This window comes from Dermacentor variabilis, chromosome 11, assembly GCF_050947875.1.
Source record: "Dermacentor variabilis isolate Ectoservices chromosome 11, ASM5094787v1, whole genome shotgun sequence".
In the NCBI taxonomy this organism is placed as follows: Eukaryota; Metazoa; Arthropoda; class Arachnida; order Ixodida; family Ixodidae; genus Dermacentor; species Dermacentor variabilis.
The window spans coordinates 11,325,928-11,344,765 of NC_134578.1; the positions used below are offsets into that span (position 1 = coordinate 11,325,928).

Sequence of the window (18,838 nt, forward strand, 5' to 3'; positions counted from 1 at the left end):
CATTTTCTTAACTAGCGCTCAAAAGCTTTATATGCGGGCAAGGTTTCAACCGGACTAGTCATATGTGCGGTGCGGGCAACATTTTCAAGTATGTGCTTTAACATGCAACTGAAATTCTTATTGCAACTGCTCGAAATAGACATTTTTGCTGGAAATTGGTTCATGACACACCGTAAGGTCGAACAAGTCTTCTGCCTTTTTTCACACCCACGCAGATCAGCTACGGGCAGTCTTCCGCCCAAAGTTTCTTTGGCAACTGAAAGTTCTGCGATCAAGTGAGCACGTCAAGGAAAACAAAAGAAACAAACAATTAAGGCGCCTGTGAGCTGTCTTTTTGTAACGCGAGCCCACGAATGCGATTGACGTGTAACTTTCGCACGGGCAAGAGCTACAACCGAAGGAAAACAAACCGAGCGAGTGGTGGAAACCGGCTTTCCTGGCAGATTACATTTCGCGCTCGCATTCCTTTAAGCGCGCGAAGAAACGGGAGAGGAATACAAATATCCGAGCAAGTCGTCAATGATCACGTCCATAAAATAATCGACGCATGCAGCCGTAACAATTACCATGGTTATGGTCGGCGTCCGGGGAAGCGACTTCCTGAGAAACGGGTCGAAGCGGTCAAACGCATTCGCTACTGGACGAGATAGCAGTGGAGAAGGGCCGTGTATGCCCTTGGAACAGGCGTCAGCTTCGATGGTTGCGGCTATCGCGGACGACGGCTGGATTTCGTCTGCTACAGAATTGGTGCCTCCGAAGAAGCAGGGGGGAAAAAACGCACAAAGAGGAAAGACGGCGGCGCCTTCGTTAAGCCTCGCGCCGCACTGCGACGCTCTAGCGGGGCGGGGCGGGGCGCGCCAGCGACAAAACACGTGCGAAGGAAACACCTGTTGCGTGATAACAGCGGGACAGTCTGGAATGGCGATTATGCCGACGCAAGTTGCATTAAATGCAGCAGCGGACAAGAAGTTACATGTAAACACGAGTGCTCTCGGTCTCAGCCTGTTGCTGCGAGAGTACGGTTAGCAGACGACACAGTTTTCGTTCCGGTTTTCACTCACACACACACACACACACACACACACACACACACACACACACACACACACACACACGCTAAACGGTTTATTAAAGGTTCAGCTCCCGAACTAAAAATAATGGTTCAAACCAGTTCCAACCGTTCCACATTTGCTTCTGAAACGTTAAAACGAAACTGCGTAAATTTATTTATTGGAAAAACTCCATCTGCGCAGGACGAAACGCACACACGCAAACGAAAAAACGACGTTTACCTTTTTTGTGCCGCATGTGAACTATAAAGGAAAGAATAATGGTACCATTGCTCTGGACATTACACCGTAATCTCGGAAGTGATGTCGACATGAGTGTAGACGGCTGGGTAACTTCTCCGAGTGTCAGTATGCTATCATGCATAGTGGTTCAATGAGCTCTTTCATTGTTTTTCACTGCTTTACATTAGGCATAATTTTCAAGTGCTAGGATAGGTGCTTTCCGAGTGCACTAGTCGTGAAATAGTTGTTCTCACATCTGACAACTCTGTAGCGAGTTCTCGCATTGAGCTCACATTTTGTTAACTTATATTACAGTAAATAATGGGTAAACAAAAGGGCACACTGGCAGTGACGGAGTACTGACATGACATTTTTGACTTGCAATTTATTGCACTATAGGGTTTAAATGCTCATGCCCTAGCAAAAGTACTCACAAATTTCAGAGTGCCATAAACAATTTAGCAGTGTTTCCAGTTTGGCTTGTTGCATATTCATCATATGGAGGAACAGTGCAGAAATCGAAGACGAATAAAGGCACAAAGACGGATGCAACGCTGTCCTTTCAGCAAAATGTTTTGCTGAATTACCTCAAGCAGGCTAGGCGACAATGTCACCGCTCTGTTTCAAAGGGGATGCCAATAAAGACCATCATCATAAATGACAGACAGCTAGACAGCTTTTATATTGATTACCACAACAAGAAAATTGCGCGTAAATACTGCTTCTCATGTCACCGTCACCATTGGCATTGCTTATTAAAATTGGCATCAAGGCAGAAAGCTGGGCTAGTTGTGTCATCATTATTCAAAAGACTAGAGCAAAATAGCAGGGACAAAGAGAAGACGACAGGATGAGCGCTAACCTGTCGTCTTCCCTGTCTTTGTCCCTGCTATTTTGCGCTAGTCTTTTGAATAATGATAAAATTCGCAGTTCCGGCCAAAGGCGGAGCACTGACAACAATAGCAAAGTTTTGTGTGGAGCTTGAATTTCTCGGACGGCGTTCCGACTACAAGATGTGTGGGTGCGCTAAAATATGTGGTACCCTTAAAGGAGCCTGTAGTGGAATATCGCACAAGCACCAGTGAAATTACCTCACTTTCTGATTGTGAGCAGTAATGTTGTTTTATAGTTTTGAATAGTCAGAGACATTTTCACATAAAAGGCATGCGATGTGAATGAAATGTTTTACAACTGGTTCGCACTCCACAAATTCTAAAAACTTAGGAATAATTCAGTCGGGAATTAGACCTGGTTCGCGGAAATTTGGCACATGAATACTATAGCATCTACCTTGCTCATATGGCATATATATTTACCTCAATGTACACGGAACACTGTGGTGATGGCAAAAATTCACCAGAAATGTCCATATAATTGCTACTGAAATAAAACATTGGCTCTCTAGCAACCTTTTGTTGCAGTGATCAGTATACATCAAACATGTCTAACGGCAACGTAAATGTTTTGTTAAAAGCACAGCATCATCTTTCTCTTCCTTGCACCTCCCAGTCAGATTTCTGCCCTGTTCTCCCATAGAATTGCATGTAATGCCGGTTTCTACGAACCCGTTTCGGTACCCAGGTGGATGCTTCAGGTTGTTATGGATACATTGGCCTGCTCCAGTGATCGCTGCAACTGCCACATGCGAGCGTAGGCAGAAATGCGTAGCGCTCTTGTTAAACATTTATCTAATAGCCCACGTTGTTACTTTGCCTGGCAAGTGCACGACTACAGTATATGTTGCTCTGCGTCATGCTGTCAAGATGATGTTGCCGAGGCATTGCCATGGTCACAATTGTAGACCAACTTCAGCATCACAATGTTTGCCAACATCGGTACTAACCAGGTGCCATCATTTTATTTTCGAGAAGCATGTGGTCAAACCTTGATATAACGGACAGATCAGATGAATTATCGAATACAACAAAAAATATAAAATGTTTCTAGCCGATATCACTATATCACACATATACGCTTATAACAAATGTCGGATAAAAGAAGCTACTTTCGATTGATCTTTGACTTTGTTATAACAAGGTTCAACTGTAGTTTCTACAGCCCTCGAGACCTTCAATGCGTTACAGATACACTTTTTATTTTCAATAAAGTGGTGGATAATTAGTTACTGTTGAATTATTTCTCGGAACAAAAGCTCCTAGACAACTTTCCATTCGAACAGGGGGTTCATTACACGTAAGTAGGCGAGTTGCTGTACGGACTGCAAGTTTGTGCAAGAAACAGGAGCAATAATACAGTTCATTTCAGATGGCAATATCTTCCTCTGTCAACTCAGCCTTGGCTCACACTGCAACCTTGTGTCCCTTGAGGCAATGTTGCACATTAAAATGATGCTGCAATTCAGGAAAACACACACTGCTCGTCAAGCCTTGGCAGCTGCACTGAAGTTGGAAATGCTGCTAACCAAAAATTTTAATTCTCACATAAGTCTAGCAATGGCAAAGGGATCATTGCTGCTTGGTACAACTTTTATTGATCTATAGCAGAGGCACTTTGCTTAAAAGGGGGAAAAGGTTTGTTGAGAGCTCGTGCCAAACTTGAACAGCGGCCTCCAAATCTGTAGTGTTGTCTTTGTTGGCAGGCATATAGGTATTTATTGCTGTAAAATGAAACAAAACGCCATGTAATATATACGATGGAACAATCAATCACATAATTTATACAGAGAGAGGAAATGACACACTACATGAAACAAGTTTTAAAAGTGATATGTCTGCCAGACGGTGTATTACCTTGTTAATTAACATGTCTTTATCTATCTCATATATGGTGTTACGATGATGGGTGCAAAAACTTACGAGTAATATCTTTACGATAATGTTTAAGGGATCGTTACAGAAAGACTGTACCCAAGTGACCAGACTGCACAATTTAGTTTTAGACAAAACACTAAATAGAAACACTGATTCAGTTCAGATGAATCAACTATTCTTTCGAAACACTACAGTACTTGATTCTGTAGCAAAATGTTCATAATGTGGGGAAAACAGAGGTCAAAGTTCAATTTTTTAAAAATTTTGCACCATGAATTCAGCACCAGTAAGTCAGTGAGACGTCACGAATTTCAAAGTATTTTTTTGTAATTGTGCTGTTGTGGCTCAGTAAAAGATCTTAAAACTTGCAAATCACAGTTTTTGGCTCTACTAGATTACAATGTAGGTCTTGTCACCATAACATTACCTAGGCCACAGCAGACACCATCAAAATTTGTCATGGAGAGTTGGTGCAGAAACTTCAAAGTCGTGGTGTTGACACCTGTGTCATTTTTGCACCTTTTCTGGCTCTTTTTAGGGCAAGAGTAGCCTTCTTGATATTGCAGTAGGGTAATTTACTAACATAACTCAAATAATTTTTTTAGAGTCTCTTTATGACATTAGGAACTGCATGCCTAGTACATCAAATCTAACAGGGTCTGCTGAATAATCTGCAGGCTTCACGAGTCTGCATAGTTTCTTTCATAATCAGGCCAAGAACTTTTCAGCGCTTATCAGAGCAGGAAAGATATACTGTATACAGTTATCAGCCTATTCTTATGCCTACTACAGGACAAAGGCCTCTCCCAGTGATCTCTAATTACACCTGTCTAGTGCTAGCTGATTCCAAGCTATGCCCGCCGATTTCCTCATTTCATCATGCTATCTAGTTTTCTGCTGTCCTCGAATGTGCTTACCTTCCTTTGGCACACATTCCGTAACTAGCAGTTACACACCAGCTCTATATTGTCCTTTTAATGTGAACCAGAATAACAGTTACCCCCGTTTGCTCTCTAATCCACACTGGTCTTCCCGTATCTTAACATTACACCTAATATTTTCCGTTACATCGCTTGTTTCATGATCCTTAACTTCTCAAGCTTTTTTCTTGACCTCCAAGCTTCTTCCCCATGAGTTAGTACTGGCAGAATGCAATGATAGTACACATTTCTTTTCAAACATACCAGTAAACCACCAGTCATGACCTGGTAATGCCTGCCATATCCACTCCCAACCCATTTTTATTTTTCTGTAAATTTGCTTCTCATGGAGGGTAATTGGCCTATATAAACATACTGTTGCACAGATTCTAGAGGCTGACTGCCAATCAGGAATGCTTGTTCTCTTGCCAGGCTAGTGGGCATTGCCTTGTGTCTTCTGCATATTAATCTTCAACCCTACTATTAGGGCTAAGGCCCTCAATCATTTGTTGAAATTCATACCCAGTGTTGCTGAACATGGCAATGCCCTCTACAGGTCGCTGGGATATTCACCATCGATTCTCAATCATAGTCCTTTCCAGTCTTATAACCTGAATATTTTTTCTAAGCATGCAGTGAATAGCCATTGGAGAGTGTGTCTTCTTGGCTAACTCCTTTCTTGATTGCTATTTTTCCACTCCTATAGTGGAGAATTAAGGTAACTGCGGTCTTCACATTATATATATATATATATATATATATATATATATATATATATATATATATATATATATATATATATATATATATATATCAAGAACAAGATGCTTTCAAGCTGTGTAGCCACAGGTTTGTGTGATTAAAGTGTTAATAAGCTCCACCACACAGTTAACCAGTGCACCAGAATTTTCATGCCAAGAGCTTGTTCTATGAAGAATTAGTCACCTTAAGAGAGGCCTTGAGGCAGCGTTTGGCTGACTCAACGGTGTTGCTAATGAGCATGGCGACTGTCATGGGCCCAACACCCTCTGGGACGGGCGTGATGTAAGATGCCACCTTCTTCACCTCATCAAAGTCCACATCACCAACAAGCCGGGTGCCCGAGCTTCTTGTTGCATCTGCAAGTGTGTTAGCAAGGAAGGGCTGTTGTGAAGGTGGGAGAGAATGCCAGGAAACACTGAACAAGGCAGGCTTAAAACAGGTTCAAAAAGCCGAGGGCCACAGCAAAATGCTGAATAGTGTTCCGCAGCAAATGCAATCGGCATGTTCTATGTTTGGTATGAACTAAGGAAAAAAGAATGCAATGAAATCGAGCTGATTCTTTATTGTTCAATGTGTCCTGCTGTTGAAAAGCTTGTGGGGCATGGCCTTTGTACAGAAATTTCTTATCGCCTATCCTAACAGTGTTTTAAGATTATCATCATCTTGTACACTTAAGACCTTGCACGACTATAAAGTGGACTAGAAGAAGCAGGCTATGAGTCTGAGCTGAGCAGTGCTGTTTGGAGCACGGCATACCTGGGATGGCATTGATGCCACAGTCAATCACCACAGCGCCAGGCTTGACCCACTCAGCCTTGACCATCCGTGGGCGGCCGATGGCCACCACCAAGATGTCGGCTTCACGGCACTATGGGAAACAAAGCAGTTCAGCTAAGGGATGATGTCACCAATTATAAATGGCAAACATTAGCAGAAGTAAAGCCCTTCAGATAATCTGTCCTGAGGTTAGACTGTTTGTAGTATTTTGGAACTATCGAAGTCCACAACCTCCACATTGTCTAAAAAGATGTGTCATGTGTGTGGGGCTCAAGACATATCCTACATTGAAATTAAAAAGGGTAGACTCAGCCCCCCCATACGTTTTGGCAAGTCAGAAGCTTTTCACCTCACTAGTCATGAGCTCACCTTCACAGGGCCACAACAAAAACAATGAGCACAGCAAGGTGCAAAACAAACAAAACAGTACTCATCCGCAGCACTATGGCAGGACAATACTGTGCCATTTGGCTTTTGCTTCTGCAAGCTATTGTGCTGTGCACGGCCGTCTATTTGTCTTTGATGAAGAGAAGCCCTCTGTTAAATACACAGGCACCAAAGTCTTTTCGTAATCTGTGTTGCTTGCAGCACTGTAACATGCGCAGCATGGGTTCCTACTACGCATGTGCAACCTAATCCAGGGTGAAACAGCTGCGACACCAAATGACAACTAGACCACAGGCTGCAGGTTCATTTTCCTCCTTCCGGGGTATAATGTGACACTTCTATTGTGCTATATTGTTTTTGTTCAGCAAAATGCTATGGGTGGCCCTAATTTATTTTGTGCCTTTTTGTCTCTTCGTATAGTCACGTACTCCTTCGTCGAACATAAGAAGGAATAAATTTTGATGTGATAATTCTGTGGAAACCCGCAAGGTGCAGAGAAGTAATTAATAAAGAGAAAATGAGACATCCACCCAATCGTAGCAATTGCTACAAAGGAAACCCATACGGGTTCCTCAAAAGAAAAGCCCCGCAGTTGAAGAAAAATTCGTCCTGGTCCAGGCAAGACATTAGTGGCTGAACAAGTGTGCCTCCCATTAGGGTGCTCAATGAGATTAAATGTTCAAAGGGAAAGCTACTAGTATTTATATGCCAACACATCAGATTCAAATCCATGCATCACAAGCATTTATTGCTTAAATGCAAATTTGGCACTCCTTGGCATACTTATCACAAATGTACAAAGTTGTAAGTACTGAATGTTAGCTCAAAAAGCAAAAGTTCTTAAATCTTAGGACAAGCATGTCATTCTCCCCTTGCAGCCAAAATAACTGTTAGCCCTACTCCCTGTGTGTCAGCTACAAAAAGCCAAGACAGTTTTGCCATTGTTAACAGCATCCAGAACATGACAAATATTTTTAGAGCAACTATGAAACCCCTTAGCTGGCAAACAGTATTAACTTTTTGTCTGTTCCAAACAATAAGCCATCAGCTTATGCCAATTTCATCTACCCCTAAATAAAAACAGCCTGCCTAACATGTTTATTTGAAAACTGTCTGTGAACAGCTCAGACGAGCTGCGCTTGAGCTGAGAACATCAGTCCGTGTTTTCTTACCACTGATGGCAGGTCTTTGGTCTTTGAGTGGCAAGTGGTCACTGTGGCATGGTTCCACAGCAGCAGTGAGGACATCGGAGAACCCACAATCTTGCTCCGGCCAAGGACCGTGGCTCGAGCACCCACAATAGGGACACCTGCTCAGCCGACGAGGAGTGATTCAGACATGTTGTTGCAATGGCAGTCTTGGATTGATTGCAGTCAAAAGACAAACACGAACACCAAACAAACATTAATGTGGACTTAGCATTGCGTACAGTACTGACAGGACAGGAGAGAAGTGGTGCAAACAGCATGTCTGCACTATTTGTATTTCCTCCTCACTGTCCCACTGTTTGCGCTGTTCCCCATGTTGTACAAAAATTCACTGGCCTAGCTTTGACACCTCGCGCTGTTTATAATAAAATGACTGCATATAACAATGACTTCACAATAATAAAAATTTCAACATCTTTGGTGTTTTTACCTCACACTTCTGTACTTTAAAGAGACGCTGATACACTTTTTGAAAATAGTAAGAAAACATTGCCGATATGTTCGCGAGACTCCTGTAAACATTTGAGGCAAATATTATTGCACTGCACACAGGAACTAACAATCTTGCGTCAAAAGCAGAGAAAGATTGCTTGCTCTCACTTCCGCACTGTCGTCACGCAGCATCCTCAGGCAGCTGAACCCACAACAGCTATTGGCTGATTTCGTCACCGTGAGAACATTTTCCGTATTACAACGATTGCTTGTTTGAGTTAAATGAAGAATACTACTAGGTATGTCTGTGATCTCAAAAATACAGAAAAGCCATTTCATTTTTGCACTGCCAGTCTAAATACGGTTGGTGATACACACATGACGTGATCGTCCTGCTCCGATATGGGAGAATGCAGGGAACAGATTTTACTTGAGGAGGGTAGACGAGACTAGACTAGTGTATGTTGGCAGTGAAACTCACCTCCTGAAATCATGGGTTCGTGAAATTTCAAATATTTTTATCTGCTGTTAATGAACCAATTTTACCACAAGAATGTTCTAGCATATAACTAAAATTTGCTACGGGGCCTGGTGATGGGCCTTTTAAAGGCTCCTAACAGCCTCAGCTCGTCATGAGCGGCTGCCACTTTTGGGCTTATGATGAGCTTATATAACCGTGGGTACTCGACCACCTTCTGAATGGCCCACAATGAAAAGAGGCCGAAAAGGCTGTTTCTCCTTTTACAACACTGATGCATTCCCACCCAGTAGCTGTTCTATCGTCTGCATTTTTATTTAATTTTTATCGCACTATATGGTAGCTAGTGAAACTGTAAAACATGCCATTGTGTTGGCTGCTACCTAAAATAGGACAACAACAGCATGAACATTCACAAAGAAACCAAGGCATCTATCTGTTGTAGGTGGTGTGAGAAAGTGCAGTTTGGTGTACCATGTCTTGAGTACTATCATACTGCCAGTAGTCTGCAGTGGCTTGCACCGTGTCAGAGGAGTTACACTACAACCATAACAATTTTTTCCATAATCCAAACATATTGTTGAACAAATTGGTTTGTCATGGCTGCAAATGGCGCCAGAGAACACGAATGACAAGCAAGGAGATTGAGACAATCACAAGGCACACTAACAACTGATGAAAGCTTATTTCTTGATTGTGCAGAATAAGTTTTAGGAAACAAGCAATAAACAGAAGATACACATCAGCAAAAGGACACAAGGAAAAATAAAAAGCAAAAACTACTGCATCTTCAAGTGAGGTCCTGACAGGAAGCACACATCCCTTTCGCAACAAAAAAAAAAAAAAAAAAAAAAAAAAAAACCGTTGCCTGAAGAACACACTCGGTAAGCTAGCACCTCATCGGGATGTCATGGATTTTGATGCCGTCTGCTTGGGTTTAGTTAAATTTTTATCAGTAAATGTGGACCACACTGTATTTGAAGAGAGCCAAGGACCGAACTTAATAAGTTTCAGGAGCACTTACTGAACTACAACGGCCGCAATAGAAAAAAAAAATGCACATTTGCAATCTCCGACCTCATGCTGATGTACCAGCCCTGCAGTTTCGGTGCAAAATTCAAGAATAAAACTTTCCTTGACAGTCATTTTCCTTTTTAATATTACCATGGAATAAACATTAGTAGAGTTTTTCAAGAATACTTTATCACTATAAACTGATTCAGCGTTTCTCGTAGCGTGTAAATGAATGTAAATTTACCCGAACGCTTGATCAATTCAAGGCAGCCCCTCGGTGTGCAGGGGATGAAAAAGCCTTCCAACTCTCCGTGAGCCAGACGGCCGGCATTCTGGTCGTGGATACTGCAAAAAATGTAATTGTAGGGTTTTACGTGCCTAAAGCACAATCTGAATATGAGGCACGCTGCAGTGGAGGACTCCGGATTAATTCCAACCACCTGGAGTTCCTTTACATGCATCTAAATATCTAAGCAAACAAGCATTATTGCATATTAACCCCCCGTCAGAATGTGGATGCCGTGGCTGGGATTGAACCCGCAACCCTGAGCTCAGGAATGCAATACCAAAGCGACTGGGCTACCCTGTCAGATGGGGTATCCTGCAGTCCAGCAACGAAAGATCCCGTTTCCTTCACCAACACTGAACACAGACACAATTGCATAGAAGTAATTTTAAATGCCAGTCAGTTTAAACAACACATTAAAAGTCTAGACGGCCTGCTGTGTTTTCAATGTATCTTTAAGCTGCTTAGTTCAGACAAGTCACCAATCAACAGCTTTGGATTCTCAACTACAGATTATTTTCACATGTGTGCACTGCAGTGAAACTTTGGATCACTTTACTGCACGGCAGCACGTCATTCACAACAGTTCCTTTGTATAAAGAGCTTGTTTCACCTTTCAGTATTTAGCTTTAAAAATAACTACGGTAGCAAAGAAATCGTTTTCTTTTTTCTTTTTGCAAATGTTTGATATTCTACACTAAAAAAAGCATATATATATATATATTATTTGTTTTCCAGCCCCTTAACGGTCCTATAGGATAAAGAGACAAGTGTTCAGAACATGAAACGAGATAGCCCCACTGATAGATCGTGTCTCAGGTTGACTAAAACGAGTCCCGTTTTCCTGATTAAACGAGGATTTATATTTTTGATTCTTCTAAACAAACAGCGAAGAATTACGTTTGGCACCTTCACGCGGCATAAGCATGACAAAATATAGGATGCCCTATCACATGACCTATTAGCATAGATGGCTCCTTGGCCTTTTTTTAAATACTGAAATGCAACACACGTTTTTATGCTACAACTTTTTCCTGTAACTTACAATGCGCAGCTAAATCTTCGATTGTTGTGATTAGAAAAGTGGCGCCATGGCCTTCAAGGATGGGGTGGCACATGCTGTAGCTCATTCTCAGAGGCCTTAGTGGTGCTGCAAGAACTTACGGCCACAGCCAAAGAGGACACCACATTGCTACTAGGATTTGCACTAGGATTTGCAGCAACCACAGATGCAGCAACTTATTACTGCAGCATTTTATTTTTGTAAGGGGTGAAAAAGTCAAAATGATGTTGGTTAACGAAAGTTGTGCCCACTCCTGCAAAAGCCACCCATTGTTCCACTTTCCCAATTTTGTTTTGTGAGGTGGGCTATAGAAGATGCTCTCACTTCTCAGTGTTGCTGGCGTCGGGACTCTCCTAGATGATTGCATATGTACTACATCATATCTACATATCTACTATTGCGTATCTACTACAGTGTCGTGCGTGTCCCATCCTCTATTATGCTGTCCGGTGTAGGTTTTTAGCGCTGTTTTTAAACATTATGCATATGCGCTTTTGTGTGTTTTGAGAAGGTCACTGCATAATCGTAAAATGTTTTCCTTACAGTCAAGCTTTGTTATGACAAAGTCGCACCTGACAAGGAAATATCTTTGTTATATCCAACAGATGATATTCATAAGAAGCTATATCAATTTATTTCGTTGCACCCAATAATTCGTTATACCCGTATTCTCAATATTGAGGTTCAACTGTGTAAACCCATCAAAAAGCTTGAGGAACAAATAAATCTGACGAACAATCGCATTAAATGAGAACATACCTATGAAAAGCTTAAGAAAGAAGATTTTAAAAGGAAAAAGATATGATTCGATATAAAAAATGAGATAGATCATTCTGTACAGGATATAAGAGATTAGAATACAGAAAGAACACTACCGTGTACTTCCACATCTTGTGTCTTGTCATAGTGACTATGCCTAGAAGGGTCATGCAATACAGTGATGTAGCAATCTTTTTAAATACTTGTTCTTCCCACACGCCATTACTACCCAGAACAAGCTGCCTGAAACAGTTACTGACTGCGGTTCTGAGGGCATGCTACATGCATTCCTTTCCGAGATGCTGCTGTTCACTAAGATTTCTTCTGTTTGCTTTACATTACTTGTTTGCTTTCCGTTGGTTTAGGCTTGCTTTTTTTTATTGTCAATTCTAATATGTACCGTGTCCCCACCTGCAATAATGCTTTTTTGGTGCTGCAGGAAATTGTGAATGAATGAATTAATAAATAAAAATAAAAAAATTCAATTACTCAAGAGATCTTTGCCTACATTTTAGATCCCACCAGGGATCCCAACAGTCTCTTCTTTTCTTAGATAGAATTTTATGTTGGTCAGTGCTTCGTTTTTACTGCTGTTTGCTTCTAACCGGACGAAATTTCCTACATTAAAAAAATTATTCTTTCAGTAAGTTGCAAAAAGTGCTTCATTTGCCATCTGAAGAATAAAGCGGCCAGCGATTGAACATACCCGTCCACATCCTTCTCAGGCGAGACGGCATTTGTGATCCGGTTGGAGTCAATATTGGTGTCACAATCCAGTGGCAACTGGACAATGATGCCATGGATGGTGGGGTCGTTGTTCAGTGTCTCCACTTCCTTCACCAGCTGCACAACAAGCAAGGTGACAGCATCGATATGCTCAGGAATGTATGCTCAACAGTGCCTAGCATGCCAACTACAGGACATATGATCAGTAGGTCAGTATAAAGCACAAAATTAATTTTTCAAGTTCATCACTGCTGTTTCTGCATTTCACGAAAAGAAATTTTCCTTTACATCTAACTAGCAGAATGCTACAAAGGGAATCGATTAGGGTCCTGCAAAAGAAACAACTATGGTTGAAGAAAAATATGTTCCAATTCCCATCTAAAACCCACAATTGATACCACGCAAGCATAATCACTGCACTAATTGAGTTTATTAAAGAGTTATCAGAAAATAACATGAGGCAAAGCATGGGAAGCTTGTGCCAAATGAGCCCTGCAAAAATTTAGTGAAAACATTTGGTCCATGGTCAAGCTAATTGAGGTGGTTGCCTATGCTTTACGCTGTTTTGAGAGCAATCTTCAGCTTTCATTAGCAACTGAATGTACGAGGGCAAATCAGGAAATGCCTCTATATTTTTTTAGCCAAATTATGGCTGTAAATGTGAAGTCGACACATCCATTCGCAGCGGTGGACCTTTCTCGGACCAGCCCAGCATTATCTGCCGGTAGCTCCGCAGCATGGCGCTGCTTTCAGTAGTTGAAAATGGTGGTTGTACTTCATATGTCTACGGTGTATGAGCAACGAAGTGCAATTCGTTTTCTATGGAGCAAGGGACGAATGCTCACCGAAATCCATAGCGAAATGCAGCCCACGTATGGGGAAATGTGTCTCTCTTTAAGAAGTGTACAGTGATTTACGTGCAATGATGCAGCCAAGATAGAAGTCTACAGAAGTCTGACGATGGCTCCACAGTCAGTCGGACGAATTCTAACACAGGGGCATCTCAAATTTATTGTTGCGATGGGACAAATGTTTGAACTGGTGTGGGGACTATGTGGAAAAATAGTGTAAGGTACATAGAATAGTACATATATTTGTAATTACCTGCATGTACCATATTTTGGCTAATAAAAAACAGGAGATAAACTTTCTGATTCACCTTCGTAGTAGTAAAGCCTACAGGGAAAACTGTTAGCACACGGCAAAAGAACATTTCAGCTCACCTCTTCTTCTGTGATGGTGCGAGGAAACTTGATGTGCTGGGATTCGGCACCAACTTCTTCGGCTGCCCGGCGCTTCATACGAATGTACACATTGGAATCCTCTCTGCCGCCAACCTAAGCGAAATTTTTTATGTGCATCGTTATCTCAAAACCTGGACATTTCTGCATTTCACAATCACAGAGAATTGGTTCAAGGAGCATCATTCAGGATGTCAAACTGACCTGGACAATGGCAAGCATAGGCCTGAACTCGGGATGCTTGACTTTGATGGCCTTGACCTCTGCTGCCAACTTTTCCCGGATTTCCCTAGGCAGGGAGGCAACAGTTTCATGAAGAAAGCAAGGCAAAGCAAGGTGTGTGCAGAACTTATTTCTTCCAACAGAAGACGAACCAGGGCAAAGTTACAGAAATCTTTCTGCATCAAGAGGATCCGACCTGCACGAGCGTTCTAAGCTGAGCTATTTTGTTTTAATTCGACTAGGCAAGCAAGGCCACAGGTATAAACAGGACAGACTCTGTCCTATCGTCTGTACTGTCTGCCACGTTGAGCATGTGATCCTGTCCCGACAAGCCTTGATAGCTTCTCTTCATTCCACATGACACAACAAAAGATAATGATTTTGTTAGGTCAGTTTGGGTTAGGTTGTCTGCTAAGCACAAAACAAAATGTACATAGATTGGTTAAGCAACGTATTATAGTTATGATGAAATTATTCACCTACAAATATCTGGCCAATCCTTTCAGAAATCACTGTCCTTCATGGTAAACTATATGTAGTGTTCTTCACTTTTGGGTAAAACCCAATAATTTCAGAATTGTGCACCCCAAACAAAATTTTGGAATACTGAGTTAAACAATTTCTCTCTGAAGTTTGCCCTTCTGTAAAGTATAATAATAAATATATGTGTTACAAAATTAATGAATGCTGCTCGCCTTTTGTGAGCAACTAGTCAAGATATATTATTAATATTATTATTACATAAATGGTGGTATATGCCTTGTTTTCTCCAAACACTCAAGCGAAAGCCGGCATATATAAAAATATAATATATTCAGCGTCTGCCAGCATTGGGTGAACAAAAGCTTGTTTTTTTAGTATCTGCGCTTACAAGAATATCAGAACGGGACATTGCATCGCATTTACAGCATGTAGCATATGTGTAAATGGCGGTAATGCGGTAGGATGCGAATTGACATAGCAGTGACATTGCTGTGCATTGTAAACAGGCATGACATTTAGAGAATGTTTTCCTAGCTACGTTATGTGCAGATAAGGGCGGCAGATTCATCTAGTTGATAGTTCATTAATTTTGCTGCAAAAGTGTATATTGGGAACCAGTAAAATGGGGCGACAACAGACAAGGATGAAAGGCCCAGCAGGTCTAGGGTGGTCACAAAAATGGCTTCAATTCGTATCCATGGAAAGCATGGGGAAGGCAGGAGATGGAAATTCAAGACGATGAGCAAAACGAGAACAAGGTGAAAGCAGGAGCCAACGTTTCGACAAGTGGACTTGTCTTCTTCAAGGCGACCTATGCTTTCGTCGCCACAGTATATATAGGTGGGGTTCTTCTAAAGCGGAGAGGGGGCATAAGGCGGGTGGGCGTGGCAAAGAGCGAAAGTGTGTTAGCGTATCAAATTGAGAATAAAGAAGTGCTGTGCACAAGGCCAGGGACCCGGCCGTCTGTTAATCATGTGTCAACGGCATCTCAAATTTCAAGCTATAGGCAACAACACTTAGTTTGGTTTCTTAGGTTTTCCTCTTTTTCCCTCTCTTTTCTTTTTCTTTATTTTTTTTAACGAGCACCAGTTTCTGCCACTCCTTCTATTATCTCTTTCAGAGACACGATAGCCTACGACCACCAGTGAAACAGGTAATAGAGGGCTGCTGTGCATGCTGTTTACACGCCTGTTGACATGCGGGCATTGACACGTGATTGACAGATGGTCGGGTCCCTGGCCTTGTGCACAGCATTTCTTTATTCTAAATTCGACATGCTAACACAACTTCGCTCGTTGCCGCACCCACCTGCCTTATGCCCTCTCCCCTTTAGAAGAACCCCACCTATATATACTGTTGTGAGAAGCATGCGTCGCCATGAAGAAGACAAGTCCACTTGTCGAAATGTTGGCTCCTGCTTTCACCTTGTTCTCGTTTTGCTCATCGTCTTCAATTCCTATGACAATGTACATCAACAAGTGCTTGTAAGATGAGGAAAAGCATCTTGCTTCCTGCAAAGCATGCCCATGTGCACTACCTTTTGTATGTTTTTCTTTCGATAAAAAAAGGCGCAGTGAACAAAGTAAATAAGGAATCATCAAACCTGTCTTCACTCACTGTTTTCGTTAATGTGGTTTCTTTTAAATTTATTAATAATGATCGACAACAAGCATTCGTAGAAATGGGTTTGTCACATGACTTGCGAGCAGTTCTCTTTGCCATTACGTGTTCTTGCGAGTGATTTTGCTTGTTGAATAGAATGTGCTATCCAGAAGAAGAGAACTGCTTGTATTATGTTTGCGATATGTAGTAGAAAAATCACAAACTTTAGGCCACCTGACAGTGAAACGTCCAATTTCTCACCAGTTTTCTTGCCACATAACAAAACCCCCGATTTCTCCTTAGTTTTTATCTTCAAAAATAAAACCAAATAACACTGAATTTTTTCTCCCAGAAATTAAAACAACATAAAATCCAAAACTCAAGGACCATAACTACAAGCCACTGCTTTTCAGATTCTCCCCCATGTTATATGCAACACCTGTTCTATTAGTTGACATACTTGACTGATTTACCATTAGAACAGTTTTCTATAGTGTGAATTGCTGTACCAGTGATTACTATTTTCAGAAAGGCCTGTGTTCCTTATGATGCTTCAATGCAATGCTTGCAGTCATGAGAGGCTTCACTGGTCAGTGCACTTTTATTGCAATCCTTGGCAAAAGTGTTGGTACACGGTCTCGAGTTATCTCTGCACGACCACGCCATGTAGCAATTGAGATATGATGCCTTGAGATTTTGCTGCAGAGAGCTATCTTGCACACAAGCTATCAGCAGTCTAGGAGCTGTGGCACTCAGACGTCCTGCGCAAGGTCAGAAGGGATGTCCTACTGATAGCGCTAAGGTTTCAAGATGACAGTGCAGGACTGTGGAGCTCCACCCAGATGTATGCAAACTTTCAGCATATCATGTTTTCGCATCAATAGTAAGGTGTGGATTTACTGATCGATTAAAGCATATATATTTTAAACGAGGGCGCAACATTCACAAAATACACGAATACAGGTCAGGTTCATGCCAGAATTCAAGCTTGCTAGCTGCTATTCGTAACACCTAAATACGTGTTTTCATCGACGCAAACAGCTTATGGGCCAATTTTCGATACTATAGTAATGTGTGCATATAACAGAACTTTATTACCAGGTTTAGGAAACACCACTCTATTAGGTAAATGCGAAATGTCTCAGTGCTGAAAGATGGGCCACTACAAGCGCTCGAGTACTTTAAACATAGAACAAGTTGAGACTGAAGTTAGCGTCGCTAAAGTACGGCGAACTGCAGCTCAGTTGCTACACGTGAGGTTAGCAGGGCAATGCATCTTTTTGCTTTTTCTCCCACTTCGCGCGCGCGTTCTCGCGCTTGCACTTACTTGGCAATTTGCCTTCCGGACAACACCGTTGCTTCCCCTGGAGCCGAAGACATGCTTGCTACGGTTCTGTCACCGACGGCCGACAGAAGCGATGAACAAATTGAGAGTGCGGCGTCGTGTAATATCCGCTGGCGGGACAGACAAATAGCAGACTACTGAACGGCGTCACGCAGCTCCTATCAACTTTTCCTTGTGTCCTCTCGCGTAGCAGGCAGGCTCGTTGGCTGCTTCCGCGATAAGGCACGTGATATCTCGGGCGAGGGCAGGTCTGTCCGAGAGCTCGGCGAGTGGAAGCGAGCCGGTCGGGGCAGCCTCTCGGGAAATAAAACACACGGCTGAACAAAATGCGGCCTGCCCATGGCGGCCGCGTAAACCGGTCCTTCGCTTATAATAAGATGAGCTAATGTCATTTCAGAGCATTCCATGTTGTGAAACGCTGCCACGTTCGTCGTCAACTTCAAAGGGAACTGGCTCGGCGTGAAATTAGTTGAAGCCCATTTGTATGTACGTGGTTATGGCGGGTAAATTTTTCGAAAACTTAATGGTGGCAGCTATTGCTCGAAGTAGCGTCAGGGAATACCTAGTAGCGTTCGTTCCGATAAACCCAACAAACAGGAATACGAACTAACCACCTGCTACCTGTTGATACTCATGATAGAGGAAGGGAGGGGGGATCATTCAGCTAGGGCCAATGCCTCCTTTCTAGGGCATGCTCAAGGGGCGCTAGGGTCGACAATTCGCGCTCGAACGGCAAGTTTCGTTTTCGATGCTCTGCACCCCGTCCCTGCATCAGTCTGTATGGTTGCCTATGATATGCAACGGAATTAGTGAAACGAGAAAAATCAAGTATTTTAAAGGCTAGAATAACAAAGCAGAAAATCTGAATCATTGCCCTGTCATGGCCACGGTCATGACTCCAGCCTGTGGAGCATCAGAGGCTCAAGGCGTGGTCTGTTTCTCCAGCAGTGCTACAAGTTTCGATTTTTGTTCTTCACTACACAAAGCGCAACGTCCACCGCACAAAGTGGGTCGGCCCGACTATGCAAAGAACGAAAGCGCTTTTTTTTTCTCACTGTCCGTGATGTCTG

At 42.3% G+C, this 18,838-nt stretch overlaps 1 protein-coding gene across 1 annotated transcript in view; it reads right to left on the bottom strand.

The window, feature by feature from the left end:
* The window catches only part of pug (pug C-1-tetrahydrofolate synthase, cytoplasmic), a 41,564-nt gene extending 23,158 nt beyond the window's left edge, over positions 1 to 18,406 (bottom strand). Inside the window, exons 1-8 of the mRNA XM_075674248.1 lie at positions 17,751 to 18,406; positions 14,321 to 14,405; positions 14,099 to 14,212; positions 12,856 to 12,992; positions 10,286 to 10,386; positions 8,082 to 8,218; positions 6,502 to 6,613; positions 5,915 to 6,101 (exon numbers count right to left, since the gene is read on the bottom strand). Of these exons, the coding sequence (XP_075530363.1) occupies positions 5,915 to 6,101; positions 6,502 to 6,613; positions 8,082 to 8,218; positions 10,286 to 10,386; positions 12,856 to 12,992; positions 14,099 to 14,212; positions 14,321 to 14,405; positions 17,751 to 17,803 (926 nt within the window). The 5' untranslated portion in view covers positions 17,804 to 18,406. The remainder of the gene's footprint in view (positions 1 to 5,914; positions 6,102 to 6,501; positions 6,614 to 8,081; positions 8,219 to 10,285; positions 10,387 to 12,855; positions 12,993 to 14,098; positions 14,213 to 14,320; positions 14,406 to 17,750) is intronic.
* Between the last annotated feature and the right edge of the window lie 432 nt (positions 18,407 to 18,838).